Raw genomic sequence first — 19216 nt, forward strand, 5'->3', positions numbered from 1 at the left:
TCATGTTTTCAAAGATATATTAATTTTAGCACCATTTACAATAGCAAGAATGGAAATAATCTTCTAATATTAAAGCTAAATAAATAAATTACAATAAAACCACAAAAATTGTATTAAAAAAGAATATTTAGGGATGCCTGTATGGCTCAGTCGGTTAAGCATCCAACTTTGGCTCAGGTCATGATCACGCGGTTTCTCAGTCTGAGCCCTGTATCGGGCTCTGTGCTAACAGCTCAGAGCCTGGAGCCCGCTTCAGATTGTGTCTCCCTCTCTCTCTGCTCCTCCCTTGCTCACACTCTGTCTGTTTCTCTCTCTCTCTCTCTCTCAAAAATAAACATTAAAATTTTTTTAAAAAAGAATACTTAATGACATGGAAAAGACTGTAGGTGACTTGCAAGTCACAAAAGAGCATGTACGTTTTGATTCCACCTATACATCTAGAATGACAAACACTGGGTTTCTGTTGATTACATATACTTAAAATTTTTCTTTATTATTGAGCATGAACAAAACAAGCTGTCAATTTAAGAACAAAAAAATGTTTAATGGTGCCAATTAAAGATAAAGATAAAATTTTCCATTGTATTAGACAATATGGGAACAATTTGTGAAATTTCTAAGTAGTGGGAGAAAACAGTCATACTATAGTAAGCTGAGAAGTAAATAAGAGGGAGAAATAATAATTATTTTTCAAGAAGTTTCCCTAAATATTGAGGAAAAAAATTAGGATATATATTCATTACAGCAAGTATAATATGGCATACAATTATTTCTTTAACTGTCTGTGTACCCCATTAACCATGAGATCCTCAAGTTCAGGGTCTATATGTTTTCACTTTTTTATCTATTGCTAGTGCTTACCATAATGCCATTCACATAGAATGTGGAAAGGTGGGTAGTAATCACTTAAGCAATTATTTTATTCTCTATTGTACTTTGCTATTCAACCAGAGTCAGCTGATGAGAACAACCATAACAAGTTATTAGTCAAGTTATTATGAGGCATCTGAAACTCATAAAAACTAAGACTCTTAGATATTAGTAAACAATAGACTTATCCCAAAAATGTTTTATTAAACAAATCAACCAAATATTGATACTGCCATATCTATGAGATACAGCCATAGCTTTCTACAACATACTTTCCTACTAAACTGGTTCTGAAATTTTCAGGAAAAAACCCTTTATTTTCCTCTAAGATTAAAATGACAAAGTGTTCCACCAGCACCAGTGATTAAAAAAAAATCTGACAGACTAAAATTCTAACTTACATCCTCAGCATTTGGAATTGTTGCAGATACAGCTACAAATCTCATTGGAATAATTGTGCTGCTATTTTCTGAAGCAGGAGATAAAGACTGTACAGTTTTCATTCTGCTGACTACAACTTCAAGAGTTGGTCCACGATTTTCATCTTTTACAACATGTACCTAAGAAAGAAATCAAGAAAAAATGATTGACTATAAAATTAAAAAATTCCTTAATCAATTAAAATCCTTAATATTATCACTCTTCCTTAAGAAAATAAACTTTTCCACTTGAAGGGATAAAACATATAGTTCAGTTGAAAATGTCTTGTTTCTTTCTATCCATTCTAATCGTTTTACCTTTATCTCTAAAAGTGAAAATGTGTTCACTACCTCATCAATGAGGAACAGTCTAACCAGCTGGACCAAAGAGTTGTCTCTCCATTTTCTAGTCATGCTATCCCATTTTTCCTAGAGAAAAAATGCAAGTGGCTTAACATGATAAAGAATTATAATAAATATTATTAAGATATCAATAAAAAATTTTAACATGATACAAATCATGGGCAATATTTTAGTTCAAACTTTTAGTTCTTAAAAGTATCCTGAAAAAAATGTAAAGATTAAAAACACTTTAAAGAATTTTGATAGTCTTACAAGTGCTTAAAAAACTAAACCCCCATTTATTTTTAAGTTTAACCAAAAATATTCAAAATTCTAGTCTGATTGCCTTTTTAAGCCCTCCCAAGTTCTTCCCTCTGCGATACATAATATTTGGATAAAAGAAAGCAAGCAAAAAGTATCATTACAAATTATCCTAAATAACAAATTGCTTATTCATATCTTTTTCTTATTTTTCCCATTTGGTAATTTGTCTTTTACTGCTGATTAGTAAGTATTCTTTATATAACCTGAACACTAGTACTTTTTATGTTTGTTTGTTTTACATTGCAAATATATTCTTCTACTTTGTATTTTCTTTTAACTTTTATTCTTGGTGAAGAGAAACATATTTTCTAATAAACCAAAAAAAAAGAGTATAAATAACACCTACTGGAGTTGTCATTATTATATGGGCATGCTGAATCTCAAATAGGTCATCCATTACTGTATCTCCAGTGAGTTCTTTACAATTCAATCCTATTGATCCAAATTTTTCTTTCCAATCATCAAAACGCTGACTACACAGGGCTTTTATTGGTGCCACTACAACAATATGAGATATTTACTTTGAATGTCAGTACAGTTTTAAAATTACTTTCACAAACATTGGTTAATAAAATTAGGATAAAACTATACATCCAGGTGCTGTGTAATATTTATTGAGAGTTAATAATATAAACATATTATTTAGAGATATGTAATAACCAAACTGAACTAAAAATAGAAAAAGAAATAAGTGTTCAGGGAACTGTAACTAAGAATGAAGAGAGGTAAGGCAGGAGATTACTGGTCTTCATTACAAGCCTTTTTGTGATAATTGATTTTTTTAACCATGTACATAAATTACTTTAATGAAAAATTTTAAATACATATATACCTAAGAAAGGAGAGTAGAGGTTCCTATGGAAATTTTTAGAATTACAAAATGTTTCAATTTATTGTTCATTTTGTTGTCCTTTTAAAAATAAACTTGTAAAGGTCAAATACTCAATTCAAATATTACTTTTTATTTACAACTCTGGGAAAATGTGTGTTGAATTTAATATAACAGACAAGAGCAAATGTGATGTGTCTTCATTAAAAATGTATGGAGAACCAAATATTAATTCCTATGGCTTGAACTTGAATTTATTTCTTACTTTTGCCTTAGTGGTTTTTCATTATTATAATTAATCACTCTTACAATATATAAATACTTACTATAAACAATTTTAATGTTTGACCATGGCAATGGTACTTCCATTAACAATCTTGTTATAGCTAGTTCAAACATTACAGTTTTCCCAGAACCAGTTGGAGCACAAATCACAAAATTTCTATCTGTGTAAAGAAGCTAAAAAAAAAAAATTTAATCAATCATGATATATATAGAATTTTTCAATCACACTCTCAATTTGTTAGAAAATATGTAAGAAAGACTCTCTGGAATAATAATTCAAATTATTTCTACCTCTAAGCTTATTAAAATTCTAACCTTGTTCTAGACCTACAACTCTCAAAAAAACCTATTAATAATTTCTTTTGTTTCCAGAGAAATTTTAGAAATATAATAAATGTAAACAAACCCACCTATGAAAATCACATGCGTTCATTTAGCAAACAGTTTTTGAGTTCCTGTAATGTACCAGTCACTGAGCATAGCACTAGAAACATAAAGATGAATGTTATCTAGTCCTTGCTCTTAAAGAACACACTATCTAGTAAGAAGAGGTAGATAAGTAAAAATCAGAATAAAATACTTACATCATCAAAGGCTTTGGATTGTATATAGTTAAAATATGGGAATTCTTTGAAAATACTTCTAAATTTTGATGCTTAGAATAGCATTAAGGAGTCAAATATTTCAGAATGTTAAGAATTGGTTACTTTTAATTTTAAAATTCAGTTAATTAACTGATAGTATTTAATAATGAGGCTTTAATACTTGCTATTTTAACATCATAAGAAAGGAATTAATAGGTATAGAGGAAAGGACCAACAGAGCAAGTGGCTCTTTAACTTCCCCTCCTGTCACAGATGCACCAAATACATAGCTACACATGGAGCAATTTTGAAAAAAATTCAAAAATTATTTAAGTGACTTCTACACATTGGGTAAATGAAAATACCTATGATGAAGGTAGGAAAGGCTGAGACAACTCTTACCCTAAATCCCATCCTTGGCACAGCACCATACAATTGGGAAGGAACTCTCAAGTCCCAGCTTCTCTCTCAGGAGCAAAGATTTCGGACCACACATCTATAGCTCCAACCTTTAAGGCTCCCACCCAAGGGATAAAATCCCCAAACACCTAACTCTGTAAACCAAAAGGGCTTGCATTCATGAGTCCCATAGGACTATAGCAAACAAATAATTCTTTTTTTTTTTTTTGAGAGAGAGAGAGAGAGAGAGAGAGAGAGAGAGAGAATGAGCAGGGGAGAGGGGGAGAAAAAATTTCAATCAGGCTCCACACCCAGCGCAGAGCCTGACATGGGGCTCAATCTCACAAACCATGAAACCATGACCTGAACCAAAATCAAGAGTCAGATGCTTAACTGACTAAGCCACCCTGGCACCCCCACAAATAATCAATTCTTAAATGGACACAGGAACAACTTCCATTCCTCTACAGGTACACATCTAGGCTTGGTGCAGAGAAAGCAGCAAAAATGTTCATCTCTAGTTTCCACCTAGAAAGGATTTCCACAGCAGACTTTCTCAGCTGCTGCCTCAAGTCCTGGCTTCTAATTAGTTTGCACCTAGATGCCAATTACAACCCTCCCCTTTGGGACACTGATAAATTTTGGCACACCCTCAACTTCTAGAAGCCACTAAGAACAAAGACAGTAAGTTGGGCAATCAAAAAGGTCTGAAAGGCAGCTAGGAGCTTGGGTTAGGTTAATTGATGAAGCTCAGCCTGTCAAGACTGAGAGAGGCAGATATTTTATCGAGTGTGTAGAAACCAGCAGCACAGAGTTAAGTGAAGAAATGGGAATATGTTCCAAACAAAAGAACAAGATAAATCTCCAGAAACCAAACTCAATGAAATAGAGGTAAGTGATTTACTCAATATTTTTAAAAAATGCATAAAGATGCTCACCAAGGTTAGGAGAGCAATACATAAACAAAGTGAGAATATCAACAAAGTCATAGAAGATACAAAAAAGTATCAAACAGAAATCATAAAGCTAATGAGTACAATAAGGGAACTGAAAAACTCAATAGAGGGGTTCAAATGCAGACAGATCGAACAGAAGAAAGAATCAATGAACTCAAAGATGGGGCAATGATATTAATCCAGTCAAAGGAGCAAAATGAGAAAAGAATGAAAAAAAAAATAGGATAGCTTAAGGGACTTATTTTACACGGATACCAAACCCAGGTAAGGATACTACAAAAAAAGAAAATTACAGGCCAATATCCCTAATGAACATAGATGCAGAAATCTTGTATAAAATATTAACAAACTAAATTCAACAGCACATTAAAAGAATCATACATCATGAACAAATGGAATTTATTTATGGGATACAAAGATGGTGCAACATCCACAAATCAATCAGCAAGATACTCCCACATTAAAAAGTTAAAGATAGGGGTGCCTGACTGCCCCAATTGGTAGAGTATGTGATTTCTGATCTCAGGATCATGAGTTCAAGCTCCACATTGGGCAGAGAGCTTAATTAAAAAAAAAAAAAAACTTAAAGATAAAAATCATATGATCATATCAATAGATGCAGAAAAAGCATTTGACAAATACAGTATTTTTTTCATGATAAAAAACTCTCTAGAAACTAGGTAAAGAATGTACCTCAATATAATAAAGGCCATATATGACAAGCCCACAGCTAACATATTCAATGGTAAAAAGCTGAAAGCTTTTTGTCTAAGATTAGAAACAAGACAAGGATGCCCTGTTTCACCACTTTTATTCAACATAGTAATGGCAATCCTAACCAAAGCATTTAGGCAAGAAAGATAAATGAAAGTTATCCAAATTGAAAAGGAAGAAGTAAAACAGTCTCTATTTGCAGACAACCTGATATAATATAGAGAAAACCCTAAAGACTCCATCAAAATATTATTGGAACTAATAAATTCAGTGAAGTTGCAGGATACAAAATAAATACACAAAAATCAGGTGCATTTCCTTACACTAATAACAAAATATCAGAAAGCGAAATGAAGAAAACAATCCCATTTATAATAGCATCAAAAACCAAAATACTAAGGAATAAATTTAACCAAGGGGACAAAAGATCTGTACATTGAAAACTAGAAGATGCTGATGAAAGAAAGTGAAGACACAAATAAATGGTAAGATATCTCTTCAAGGATTCAAGAATAATGCTAAATTGTAAATTGCCAAAGCAATCTACAGATTCAATGCAATTCTTATCAAAATTGCAATTGTATTTTTCAGAGAAATATAAAAAGCAATCACACAGGGAGCTACAAAAGACGCCGAACAGCCAAAGCAGCCTTGAGAAAGAACAAAGCCAGAGGCATTACACTTCTTGACTTCAAACTGTATTACAGAGCTACAGTAATCAAAAACAGGATGGTATTGGCATAAAAACCACACACCTAGATCAATGAAACAGAAGAGATAGCCTAGAAATAAATCTGTGCGTATATGGTCAATAAATTTTCAAAAAAGGAGCCAGGAACTGGGAAAAGATGATCTCTTCAATAAAGGATACTGGAAAAACTGAATATCCACATGCAAAATAATGAAACTGGACCCCTATATACAAAAATCAACTCAAAGTGGATTAACCACTTGAATGTAAGATGTGAAATTATAAAATTCCTAGAAGAAAACACAGGGAGTAAATTCTCCTACATTGGTCTTAGCAATTATTTTTCTAGATTTAAAACCACAGGCAAGGGGCACCGGGGTGGCTCAGTTGGTTTAATGTCCCACTCTTGACTTCAGTTCAGGTCATGATCCCAGGGTCTTGGGATTGAGCCCTGTGTCGGGCTCCACACTGAGCATGGAGCCTGCTTACGATTATCTCTCTCTCTCCTTCTGTCCCTCTCCCCTGCTTACGTGCTTTCTCTCTCTCTCTCTCTCTCAAATTAAAGAAAAAAGGCAAGGGCAAAAATGCAAAATAAACAAGTGTACTACTTCAAACTAAAAAGCTTCTGTAGAGCAATTTAAAAATGAGCAAAGGACCTGAATAGATATTTTTCCAAAGATACAAATGGTCAACAATACATGAAAAAGATTTCAACATCACTAATCATCAAGGAAATGCAAATTAAAACAACAATGAGATATCCAAAGCAAGCTCCAGGCTCTGAGCTGTCAGCACAGAGCCCAACATGGGGTTCAAACTCACGAACTATGAGACCATGACCTGAGCCGAAGTTGGACGCTTAACCGACTGGGCCACCCAGGTGTCCTCCAAATTTCACTTTTTAATGTTGACTGTGTTTCATTACCTGATGTGGGTTTCTGGTCACCTAACCCTGAATCCCTTTGTTATCAACAATTTGGTTGTACTAAGTGGTGGATTTAAATGCAATTAATCAGCATACTGGCTGAATAAGAACTTACACTGTACTTCCTCTGTAAGAAAGCTCAAAAATATTAGTAGATATGGAGAATAGACTGTCCCCTCTCCAAGGTGAGCCTGTTGTCAGTTTGGAAGATACTTGTATTTACATGGTATTCTTCTCAATCTGAGTCACATCTATCAACTACATCTATTAAACACTATATGCAAAATACATTACTAGATTTAGAAAGCTAGGGGAAGCTATAAAGAAGAAAAGTGAGTTCCTACAATGGAGGCTGTTATAATCTATTAAGAGACATAAAATAGACAATATATCTAAAAATACAAATACATTATTTAAGCAATTATATTTTTATGAAGATCTATAAAAATTGATGATTGTAGTAAGTGATCTTGTTGAAAAGTTAAATCAGAACATATTACTTCTCTGCTCAAATTCCCTGCTTTCTCTTAAAGCATATGGCTACAAGGCCCTACATGATCTTGCCTCTCCTCTCCATCTTTGTGATTCTGACCTCATATCCTACTACTCTTGCATCTGACTAATCTCCTCTAGCTATATTGGACTCTTTTTTGTTCTTCAAAAACAACAGAACTTTAGCTGTGCTAATATAGCATGAAAGTCTTTAAAACTCTTCAAAAGTGTCATATCATGGCAAATTCTAGGGATAAGAAGACTTTCCCATCGTACAGCTAATGAAACTAACTTTAACTATTTAAAGCTAAGCTATTTCCTATGTTCCAACCATATTTAGATCACCAGGGAGAAGAAAGTATAGCAGGATTGAGACATCATGCTGAACAGAAGCACTAAAGGCTAGCTATATCTGAAGTTATGATATCATCATGTATACCCTTTACTGTTCCTTCCCCTCATTCTAACTTAGTTCAGTTATCTGCATTGGAGGCAAAATTTCATGATGAGTCAGGAAAATATTTTCTAACTATACTTCAGAATTGTCTCAGTCCCCTGAGTACCCAGGATTAGAATCACTCTCCTCTAGATTCCTCCAACTTAACTGCCCAATATCTGGATTTCACTTTCTGTTTTGCCACCTAGACAACTTTTGTGGAGTCTAAAGCCTTCCCTAGCTTTGAGTCATTAATTCTATATTCCTAAAGCATGATTTTGATGGCATAACTTGACCTGCTCAAAAATACTGCATGGTTGGGGCGGCTGGGTGGCTCAGTCAGTTAAGCGGCTGATTTCGGCTCAGGTCATGATCTCGCGGTCCGTGAGTTCGAGCCCCGCGTCAGGCTCTGTGCTGACAGCTCAGAGCCTGGAGCCTGTTTCAGATTCTGTGTCTCCCTGTCTCTGACCCTCCCCTGTTCATGCTCTGTCTCTCCCTGCCTCAAAAATTAAAAAAAAATTTTTTTAAATTAAAAAAAAATACTGCATGGTTTCTCCTAAGTGCTTAATTAAAAAACAAAAACAAACCAAAAAACAAAACAAAACAAAAAAAAACCTCTTCACCTTGGTATCCATGGCACTAAATAACCTGATCCTGGATACATATCAATCATTATTTCTGACTAGTCCTGGAATCATAGCTTTCATTTCAGCCAAACTGGAATGCTTGACCTTTCTAACATATTCCATATTATTCTACCCTCATCCTCACACATGGCTACTTTTTTGCCAGAACAACTTCCTTACTTTACCTGCTTTTCAACGTATTTGGCGATAGTAAGATAAATAAGGGATGGCCCTTGCCTTCAAGGAGTTCATAGGTCATGGGGAAACACAATAGTCACAGCTGATGAATTACAATTAAAAAAAAAACAGTAAGTACACTGTGTTACAGACATACACAGGGTATCAAAAAAGCAAAGAGGATGTTACCTCCAGAACACACATATGTACTCAAAATATTTATATTGGAAATGCCCAGACATGTAAATCAGATTATAGGTAGAAACTACAAATTTCTTTAAAAAAAAAATACTAGATTTGTAAAAATGTTCCCAATCCACAGAATGTCCCACTCTCATTTATTTCCCCTACCCATGTTTATCCCAATATGCTCTCCTTACCCAAAGTATAAGAAATTATGTGTATCTATTTGTAAGTAAATATGCTAAGAGTTTAGCCAATAACACAAAACTTGTTTTTGTACTTATCTTGTCACAAAGATAACTTGTCACTGGTAACAAGCAGTTCACAAATTGGCACAGTCTGCAGACCACACTCTGAGTAGCACTGACTATCACACGCATTGGGTCTCTTATATGACCCCAAAAATTTACTTTCCCCTCTTTTTCTTTGTCAACCAAAATAAACATAGACACAATGAAACAGCATGTTTACAAATTATGATTTCAAATATAAAGCTGTTGTAGTAAAATAACTTAAAGGATACGGATTTCTGTGACAGCCTTCAAGGAATCTAAATCATTTTCTGTTACTCCTAAAAAAAAAAATTATACATATTTATATAGGTATTTTTTAACCTCTTCCATACAAACTGCTTCAATAAAAGTAGCATAACTTTTTACTGAGAGCGCAGTTAAAAAATATTAAATTGTAGTTTTATTTTTTAAGTAGGCTCCATGCCCAACATGGGGCTTGAACTCATGACCCTGATATCAAGAGTCACATGCTCTACTGACTGAGCCAGCCAGGTGCCCCTATATCATAGTTAAAAAAATACAGTATGATAAAGAAATGCAAAAACTACACATAGATAATCTACTCAAATTTACTATTTTTTAACTTTTCCTTATGCTGAGAAACATAGACTTGTTTGTACTGTTTTAAAATTAACTAAAAAAAACAAGGAATAACCTTTAACTTCATGAGGCTGGGATGTAACTGAAAAAGTTGGTGCTTTGAATATGTCTTCTCTGATTTCAGAATGAGAAAAAACGTCACTTGCTGTAAACATGTTAATGTCTGAATATTGATGTCTCTGCTTATTATTGCTACATTTCCATGATTCCCCTTTGTTCATTTCTGTTGGGACAATTTTCACTGAAGCAACAGGAAAGTCCAGGTTTGTACTGTCATTAGCATAAACATCCTCATGTATGTTGTCAGATATTTTAAATAATCTGCAAAAAAAAAAAAAAAAACAAAAAACCACATTTGCACTTGTAACAGCTGCTTAGAATGGAAAAAACTAACATAAAATTGGTCCCTTTAAAAATATCCATAGACTGTGGTTTATTCAAACATAAAATTCAATCACTCCCCTAAAATATGACTTGCTAAATTTACCACTGAATTATGTCTTTTCACTTTTCTAAAACCCAAATAAATCCATTTGTAGTAGCCAACCTTCAAGACAGCCCCAATGATCCCTGTCTCCTGCTATGCACACCCTTTTCAAGCTAGGACTTCAAGTCAGGACTGACTCATCAGACTAGAAGAATATGATGGAAGTACAAGTGTGTGACTTCCAAGGCTAGGTCATAAACAATACTGTCACTTCTGCATGGTCTCTTGGATCATTCAGTCTCAGAGGAGCTAGCCACTACATCATGAGAATACGCAGGCAACTTTATGGAGAGGCCCACAGAGACAGGTATTGCGGCCTCTTGTCAGTAACTGCATCAACGTCCCAAATATCCAATAATCATTTTAGTATAAGAAATACTAAAGAAGTATAGAAGTCAAGAATACTTTGCAAAGAAACTTTTTTTTTTTGCAAAGTTCTAGAAAACACAGGCCATCTTTAGGATTGTAATTTATTATATTCAACTCATCAAAAGACAACCCACCAACTAATTTGTTCACCAGGGCCCTAAGGGACGAAGTGACCATTAATTTCTTAATATAACATTTACAAAGTAAATAATAGGGATGACAGCAGGTATCAGAATTCTGTAAGAAATGACACCCAAACAAGTATTGTGCAAATACAGGACACTTTCTAAATTATTTTTACCATCAGTTAAAAAAAATTGTTATTATTATTTATTTTTGAGAGAGAGAGCACAAGCAGGGGACCGGCAGAGAGACAGGCAGACAAAACTTGTCAGCATGGAGCCTGATATGGGGCTTGAACTCAGAAACCACAAGACCATGACCTGAGCCAAAGTTGGACACTCAACCAACTGAGCCACTAAGGTGCCCCTACTATTAGTTTTAATGACATGTTTCCATATAAGAAAGAATGAGTCTTTAAAAACACTATAGATTGAGAAATACATTTGAGAGAAAACTGTAGGTACGCATCCTCCAACACTAGCAGCTCTCTTTTTTAAATGTTTATTTATTTTTTAATATATGAAATTTATTGTCAAATTGGTTTCTATACAACACCCAGTGCTCATCCCAAAAGATGTCCTTTTCAATACCCATCACCTACCCTCCCCTCCCTCCCACCCCCCATCAACCCTCAGTTAGCAGCTCTCTTTGAAGATAGAAAATTCAAAAGCAGATGGTTAGCCTTGGATAATATAATAGAATCTGATTATGAAATAGTATCGAGGACAAGAAAAACAACTTATGCCACAGGATAACTCCTTGCTGTATGCTGTCATTATCAGTTAAAAGCATAGACTTTGGAGTCAGAAAAACCTGGGTTTATTTTTATTTTTTGATGTTTATTTATTTTTGACAGAGAGACACAGCATGAGCAAGGAAGGGGCAGAGAGAGAGGGAGACACAGAATCCAAAGCAGGCTCCAGGCTCTGAGCTGTCAGCACAGAGCCCGATGTGGAGCACAAACCCACGAGCCACAAGATCATGACCTGAGCTGAAGTCTTACACTCAACCTACTGAGCCACCCCGGCGCCTCAGAAAAACCTGGGTTTAAATCTAAAGCTCTCGGGGCGCCTGGGTGGTTCAGTCAGTTAAGCAGCTGACTTCGGCTCAGGTCATGATCTTGCGGTCCGTGAGTTCGAGCCCCGCGTCGGGCTCTGTGCTGACAGCTCGGAGCCTGGAGCCTGGAGCCTGGAGCCTGGAGCCTGGAGCCTGGAGCCTGGAGCCTGGAGCCTACTTCTGTTTCTGTGTCTCCCTCTCTCTCTGCCCCTCCCCCGTCCACGCTCTGTCTCTCTCTGCCTTTCAAAAATGAATAAATGTTAAAAAATTAAAAAATAAATAAATAAATAAATCTAAAGCTCTCCACTTTCTAGCTGTGTGACTTTAAAGTTAAAAATAAGTTTTTCAAACAGTAAAATATTATCCATGTGCTAGTTATCTAAATTCTCTAGACCTCAGATTCTTCCTAGTTCCTCTAGAACTGCCAATCCATATACTCCTCCATGTTCTCAGCTTCTTCACTGATTGTTACAGTTACTTCCTGATCTTAACAAAAATATTGCATTACCCTAAAAAACTCTTGCTTCTTCAAATCTTAAGGAGAAACTGTTAAATCTTCCACATCCAATGTACTTGAGGGTTGAGAATCTGTGCCCCCTCCACCCTAAATCTGCATCATTATGCTTCCATTGTCTTACAAAAGTATCTATGCTATCTAGTTACACCACCTTGCAACCCTCCTCATGGCATTTATCATATAGTAACCTCTGGTCACTTTAGAATCTTTTCCTCTCAATATCAAATTCTGCCACTATCTGCGTTACTTCAACATTCACATAGATGAGCCATTCAAAATCCCCTCCCCTCCATTTCTTAGGCATTCATCTCCAGTGGCTTTCTTCTTCAATCTCATCCACCTATTCTATCATCTTAAACACTGTCATTATCCAGAACTGCTCCTCCTCTCAAATCAATCATTCTGATATATCATTCTCTGACCACAACCTCTTATCCTTTTAGCTTGTTTGCACAAGGTACCAATGAGGTAAAACAAAAACACAAAAACAAAAACAAATTTACTTTAATGAACCTCTTTATTTTCTCCCAAACTATCTTCCCTTCTCTTTTCTCATATATCTTTAATGAACTTAGATTCCATGGCCTATCTTTTTGACCACTCTTTTTTACCAATATTCTAAACTCCAATTCTCCTTTATCCTTTTAACATACTTATCTTGCAAAACCTCAATCCTGGATGAATCCATGTACTTTTTAAAATAATTGCAGCTTGGGGCACATAGGTGGCTCAGTCAGTTAAGGGTCCGACTTCAGCTCAGGTCATGATCTGTTTGTGAGTTCGGGCCCCGCATACGGCTCTGTGCTGACAGCTCGGAGCCTGGAACCTGCTTCAGATTCTGTGTCTCCCTCTCTCTGCCCCTCCCCTGCTTGCACTCTGCCTCTCTCTCTCTCTCCAAAACAAATAAACATTTTTAAAAAAATAAAATAAAATAATTGCAGCTGGAGGGGCATCTGGGTGGCTCAGTCGGTTAAGCATACAACTGCGGCTCAGGTCATGATCTCACAGTTTGTGGGTTCGAGCCCCGCGTCAGGCTCTGCGCGGACATCTCAGAGCCTGAAGCCTGCTTTGGATTCTGTGTCTCCTTCTCTTCTGCCCTTCCCCTGCTCACTCTCTCTCTCTCTCTCTCAAAAATAAATAAACATTAAAAAAAATTTTAAATACTTGCAGCTAGGCAGGGGAACACTCCTGGAAAGGCGTGGATGATATAATACTTGAACATTAAAATTCAGTGTCACAAAAAAAAAGGGAGGAGGCGCTTGGGCAGCTCAGTCAGTTAAGTGCCTGACTCTCGATTTCGGCCCAGGTCATGATCTCGCAGTTCGTAAGAACGAATCCTATGTTGGGCTCTGTGCTGACAATGTGGAGCCTGCTTGGGATTCTCTCTCCCCATCTCTCTGTGCCTCTCTCCAGCTCACGTGCACACGCACGCTCTCTCTCTCTCTCTCTCTCTCGCTCTCTCTAAGAAACATTTAAAAAAAAAAAATTCAGAGTCATCATCACCAAGATTGCAGATACAAAAATCAGTATATACCAAAATCGATTGCTGATGTCTATACACTTGCAATGTACAATCTGAAAAAAAAAATTTATTTTAAAAAGTATCGAAAAGAATAAAATACTTAGGAATACATTTAACAAAATAAGTATGACCTGTCTACTGAAAACCTCACAACATCATTGAAAGAAACTAAATAAAAACTAAATAAATGGAAAGATATCCCATATTCACATAATGGAAGGCTTAATGTTAATAAGATGCCAATATTCTTCAAGTTGATCTACAGATTTGACACAATCCCTATCAAAATTCCAGCTGGCTTCTTTGCAGAAATTGACCAGTTTATCATAACATTCATATGAAAATGCAAAGAACCCAGAGGAGCCAAAAAAAATTCTTGAAAAAAGGAACAAAATTGGAGGATTCACACATCTCAATCTGAAACTTTACAACAAAGCTACAGCAATCAAGACAGTGTGGGATATGCCCTTATGCAAGTCATAAGGACAGACATGTTGGTTAATGGAATAGAATTCAGAGTCCAGAAATAAACCTTTATTTAGTATACAGTTAACTATTTAGTATAGTAGGACATTTCCTATTTAGCATAATAGGAAATATGTATTCACTTTGTCCTCAGTTCCTGGCACAGAGCTCCCAAAACCCTTAGAATTTTCTGTGTAATAGGAGTAAGAGAAGCATCATTTGTTATTCATGACAACCCCTTTCAATCCCACCTGAGTTTATGCTAATGAGGTGAATCTTGTAGGACCCCCACATAGTTTCAGGATTGAGGTTAACTGCCAGAAAAAATAAACTTTGATTAGAGGATTGAATTTTCAGCCTCACCTGTGGCATCCAAGGAAGGGAGAGTGATGGAGAGGCAGTTAAATCACCAATGGCCAATGATTTTATCAATCATGCCTATCTAATGAAACTACCATAAAGGAAAAACCCCTAAATGACAGGGGGTTCAGAGAACTTCCAAGGTGGTGAACAAACCAATGTGCTCAGAGGGTAATGTACCTGGAGAGGCATGGAAGCTCTACACACCCTCCTTCTGAATACCTTGCTCTATGCATCTCTTCCATTTGACTGTTTCTGAATAGTATCCTTTATAATGAAGCGGTAGATGTAAGTATAGTGTTTTCCTGAGTTCTATAAGTCATTCTAACAAGTTATTAAACCTAATGTGGGGATTATGGGAACCCCAAATTTGTAGTCTGCAGGGCAGAAATGTGGGTAGCCTGGCACCCTATTTGTGGATGGCATCTGAAATGGGGCAGTCTTATGGAACTGAGTCCTTAACATATAGGGTGTAATGCTAACTCTAGGAATTAGTATGAATATAGAATTGAATTGTTGGACACCCATTGGTAGCAGAGATTCAGAGAACTTGCTGGGTTCAGAAAACCCCCCAGACTTTACATTTATGGTCAAATGATTTTCAATGAAAGTGCTATGACATTCAATGGGGAAAGAATAGTTTTTTCAACAAATGGTGTAGAACAACTGGATATCTACATACAAAAAAAAGTGAAGTTGGACTTCTACCTTGCATTATGTAAGTTAACTCAAAATAGATCACAGATCTAAATGTAAGAGCTAAAACTATAAAAATCTTAGAAGAAAATGTAGTAGTTAATCTTTACAACTTTGGTTAGGGAATGGTTTCTTGGAAACGACACCAAAAGTCAAAGGAACAAAAGAAAAATCAGATAAACTGGACCTCATCAAAATTAAAAACTTTTATGCTGATAAAGAGTGAAAAATAGGGGCTCCTGGGTGGCTCAGTTGGTTAAGTGTCCAACTTCAGCTCAGGTCATGATCTCATGGTTCATGAGTTGAAGCCCCATGTCAGGCTCTGTGCTGACAGCTCAGAGCCTGGAGCCTGCTTCGGATTCTGTCTCCTTCTCTCTCTGCCCCTCCCCTGCTCATGCTCTGTCTCTGGTTCTGTTTGTGTCTGTCTGTCTCTCTCTCTCTCAAAAATAAATAAACATTAAAAAATTGCTTTAAAAAGTGAAAAAAAACACAAAGAAAGGGAGAAAATATTTGAAATCATATAGCTGATGAGAGACTTTTATAAAGAATATATAAAGAATGCTTATAATTCAACAATAAAAAAAACAGGCAAAGGATTTGAATAGACATCACTCCTAAGATGATATAAAAGTAGCCAATAATCACATGAAAAGATGCCCAATATCATTAATCATTAGGAAAATGCTAATCAATGAGAGGCACTCACACCTACTAGACTGGCTATAATAAAAAAGACAACTGCTAAGAAGGATGTGGAGAAACTGGAACCCTCACATATTATTTGTGGGATTGTAAAGTGGTGCAGTTAATCTGGAAAACACTTTGGCAGTTCCTCAAAAAAGTTAAGTAGAGAGTTACTGTATGACCCAGAAATTCCAATTCTAGGTATAAATCCAAAAGAATTTCAAAATATTTTTAAAAATGGGGCACTTGGGTGGCTCAGTCAGTCGAGCACCTGACTCTTGATTTCAGCTCAGGTCATGATCTCACAGTCGTGGGATCGAGCTCCACAGGGGCTCCTCCGTGGGAGTCTCCAAGAGGAGATTCTTTGCCCCCTCTTCTCTCACCCTGCCCCTCCCCCTTCTCAAAAAAATAAAAATAAATAAAAATTAAAAATATGTTCACAGAAAAACGTGTATATGAATGTTCACAGCAACATTACTAGTAATAGCCAAAAAGTGGAAACAATTCAAATGTGCAACAATTGATGGGTAAACAAAATATGGTATTGTCCACACAATGGAATATTATTTGGCCATAAAAAGAATGAAGTACTGATATGTGACATAGTACAGATAAACCTTGAAAACATTATGCTAAGTGAAACAAGCCAGACACAAAAGACCAGACACTGTATGACTCCACTACATGAAATGTCTAGAATAGGTAAATCCATAGAAACAGAAAAATTAATGGTTGCCAGGGTCTGGGGAGAGGGGAGGATGATGAGTTGGAAAGGAGAGTGATCAATAATGAAGCAGAGTTTCTTTTGAGGATAGTAGTGATGACTGCACAACTCTTGTGACTATTCTAAAAACCAATGAACTGTACACAGAGTGAATTTATATGTAATTATATGTTAATAGAGCTATTATACAAAAATGCATAGACATAAACCTCAATCGGGCCCTTTAGAGTACCCAACAATCCTGTTATTATTCTAAGTGAATTGCTTTCCCATTATCCATAATCTCTTCTACCCTTCTCATACTTGCTTAATACCTTTTCCCCTCAAACTCCATAAATAACTTCATCTCTTATGTCACAGAGAACACAAAAACTATCAACTAGATCTCTTCTGAATCTTAAACCCATACATCCAATTCTATTTAGACAATTTATAGGTACTTAATATCAACATATCAAAAAAAACCCCCAAAAAACCAACATGTCCGAATCTGTACTCATCGCCTTCTTCTAAACCTGTTCTTCCTTTAGTTTTCTAGATCACGAAAGGGCACTACCTCCTACATCATTCGGGCTTAAGCCAGAAAACTAGGAGTCCAGGTGTCATATCTAATAATCCTTTGGGTCCTATGGGATATGATCTCATAAATCACTCTGAACTCTCATTCTTGCTACCACAGTCTACATCAGGCTCCCACTCTCTCTCACCTGGACTAATAAAATAACCTTCTAAGTAACTTTTCACAGTGCATCCTAGATCCCTTCTAATTCATCATGCTGATGCCAAGATGGACTTTAAATTTTTTTAAAAAATCTGATTTTACTCCTTTGCTTAAAATGCAGGACCTCAGCACACTTGTTCTCAAACTTAAGTGTGCACAACAATCATCTAAAAAAATTATTAAAAATGGTCTGGGTTCCATCCTTACCTTTATCTAGACTATGATTCAATAGGTCAATGGTAGGATCCAAGAATCCAACTTTCTAGTAAGCACTCCAAGTGATTCTTCTGATACAGTGGGTCCACAGGCCACAGTTTAACAAACAGTGCCTTTAAAAGGGGCACCTGGGTGGCTTAGTCAGTTAAGCGTCAGATTTCGACTCAGGTCATGATCTTACGGTTCGTGGGTTCGAGCCCTGCATCGGGCTCTGTGCTGACAGCTCGCAGCCTAGAGGCTGCTTCAGATTCTGTCTTCCTTTCTCTCTGCCCCTCCCCCACTCACAACGTGTCTCTCTCTTTCTCTCAAAAATAATAAACATTAAAAAAATTAAAAAAAAGAAAAAAGAAACAGGGCTTTAAGAAAAAGCACAAAGTTTATCATGCCTACCTGACTCTGAATGACCTGGCCTTTCCAAACCTTACCCCTCAGCATTCCCTCTGATTCTAAACAAAAGGAATTTTTCTAAGAATAGGCCAAGCTCTGTGCTACCTTAGGTCTTTTCTGCACATAGTATTCCTTCTACCTGGAATACTCTCCTTCTTTATTTGTCCTTAGTTTAATTCTATATCTCCTTAAGGTTAAATTTATTTACATATTTTGAGAGACAGAGAGAGAGTGAGAGCATGCTGGTGTGAGGGGGAGGGGCAGAGAGAGAGAAAGAGAGAATCCTAAGCAGGCTCCACACTAACAACACAGATCCCGAGTGGGGCTCAAACTCATGAACCATGAGATCAAGGATGGTGGAAACTCTTTCAGAGAGTTCATAAGGTCAAAACAATTTTCATAATATTACTAACATGTTTGCCTTTAAAATTTTTCAGTTTTAATGTCTAATATGGTTAAATATTGATAGATATAAATCATATACACAAAAACTGTTGGGAATTCCCAATAATTTTTAAATGTAAAAGGGTCCTAACAACAAAAAGTTTGAGAACCTTTGTTTTAACCATATATTTCATCAAAATAATTGTCATACTACAAAGCATTTAATCAATTATTTTTAGTTATTTACTGTCTTTCTCCCATTAAGTTGTACCACTCTGAAGGCAAGAACCTATGACTACAATCCCAGAGTTATCAGGGCATCTGGCATATAGACTCTGTATTTGTTGTTGATGTTTTTCC

General features: G+C 36.0%; 1 protein-coding gene across 9 annotated transcripts in view; it reads right to left on the reverse strand.

The window, feature by feature from the left end:
• Window positions 1-19216, reverse strand: part of HFM1 (helicase for meiosis 1) — a 96245-nt gene that overhangs the window by 67027 nt on the left and 10002 nt on the right. For all 9 annotated transcript variants that reach the window (XM_053214420.1, XM_053214417.1, XM_053214418.1 and 6 more), the window contains 7 exons: window positions 10201-10466; window positions 9776-9823; window positions 3654-3724; window positions 3111-3243; window positions 2302-2453; window positions 1641-1718; window positions 1272-1430 (listed from right to left, as the gene is read on the reverse strand). In XM_053214420.1, coding sequence (XP_053070395.1) covers window positions 1272-1430; window positions 1641-1718; window positions 2302-2453; window positions 3111-3243; window positions 3654-3724; window positions 9776-9823; window positions 10201-10466 — 907 coding nt within the window. The remainder of the gene's footprint in view (window positions 1-1271; window positions 1431-1640; window positions 1719-2301; window positions 2454-3110; window positions 3244-3653; window positions 3725-9775; window positions 9824-10200; window positions 10467-19216) is intronic.

Source organism: Acinonyx jubatus, chromosome C1 (assembly GCF_027475565.1).
Source record: "Acinonyx jubatus isolate Ajub_Pintada_27869175 chromosome C1, VMU_Ajub_asm_v1.0, whole genome shotgun sequence".
NCBI lineage: Eukaryota > Metazoa > Chordata > Mammalia > Carnivora > Felidae > Acinonyx > Acinonyx jubatus.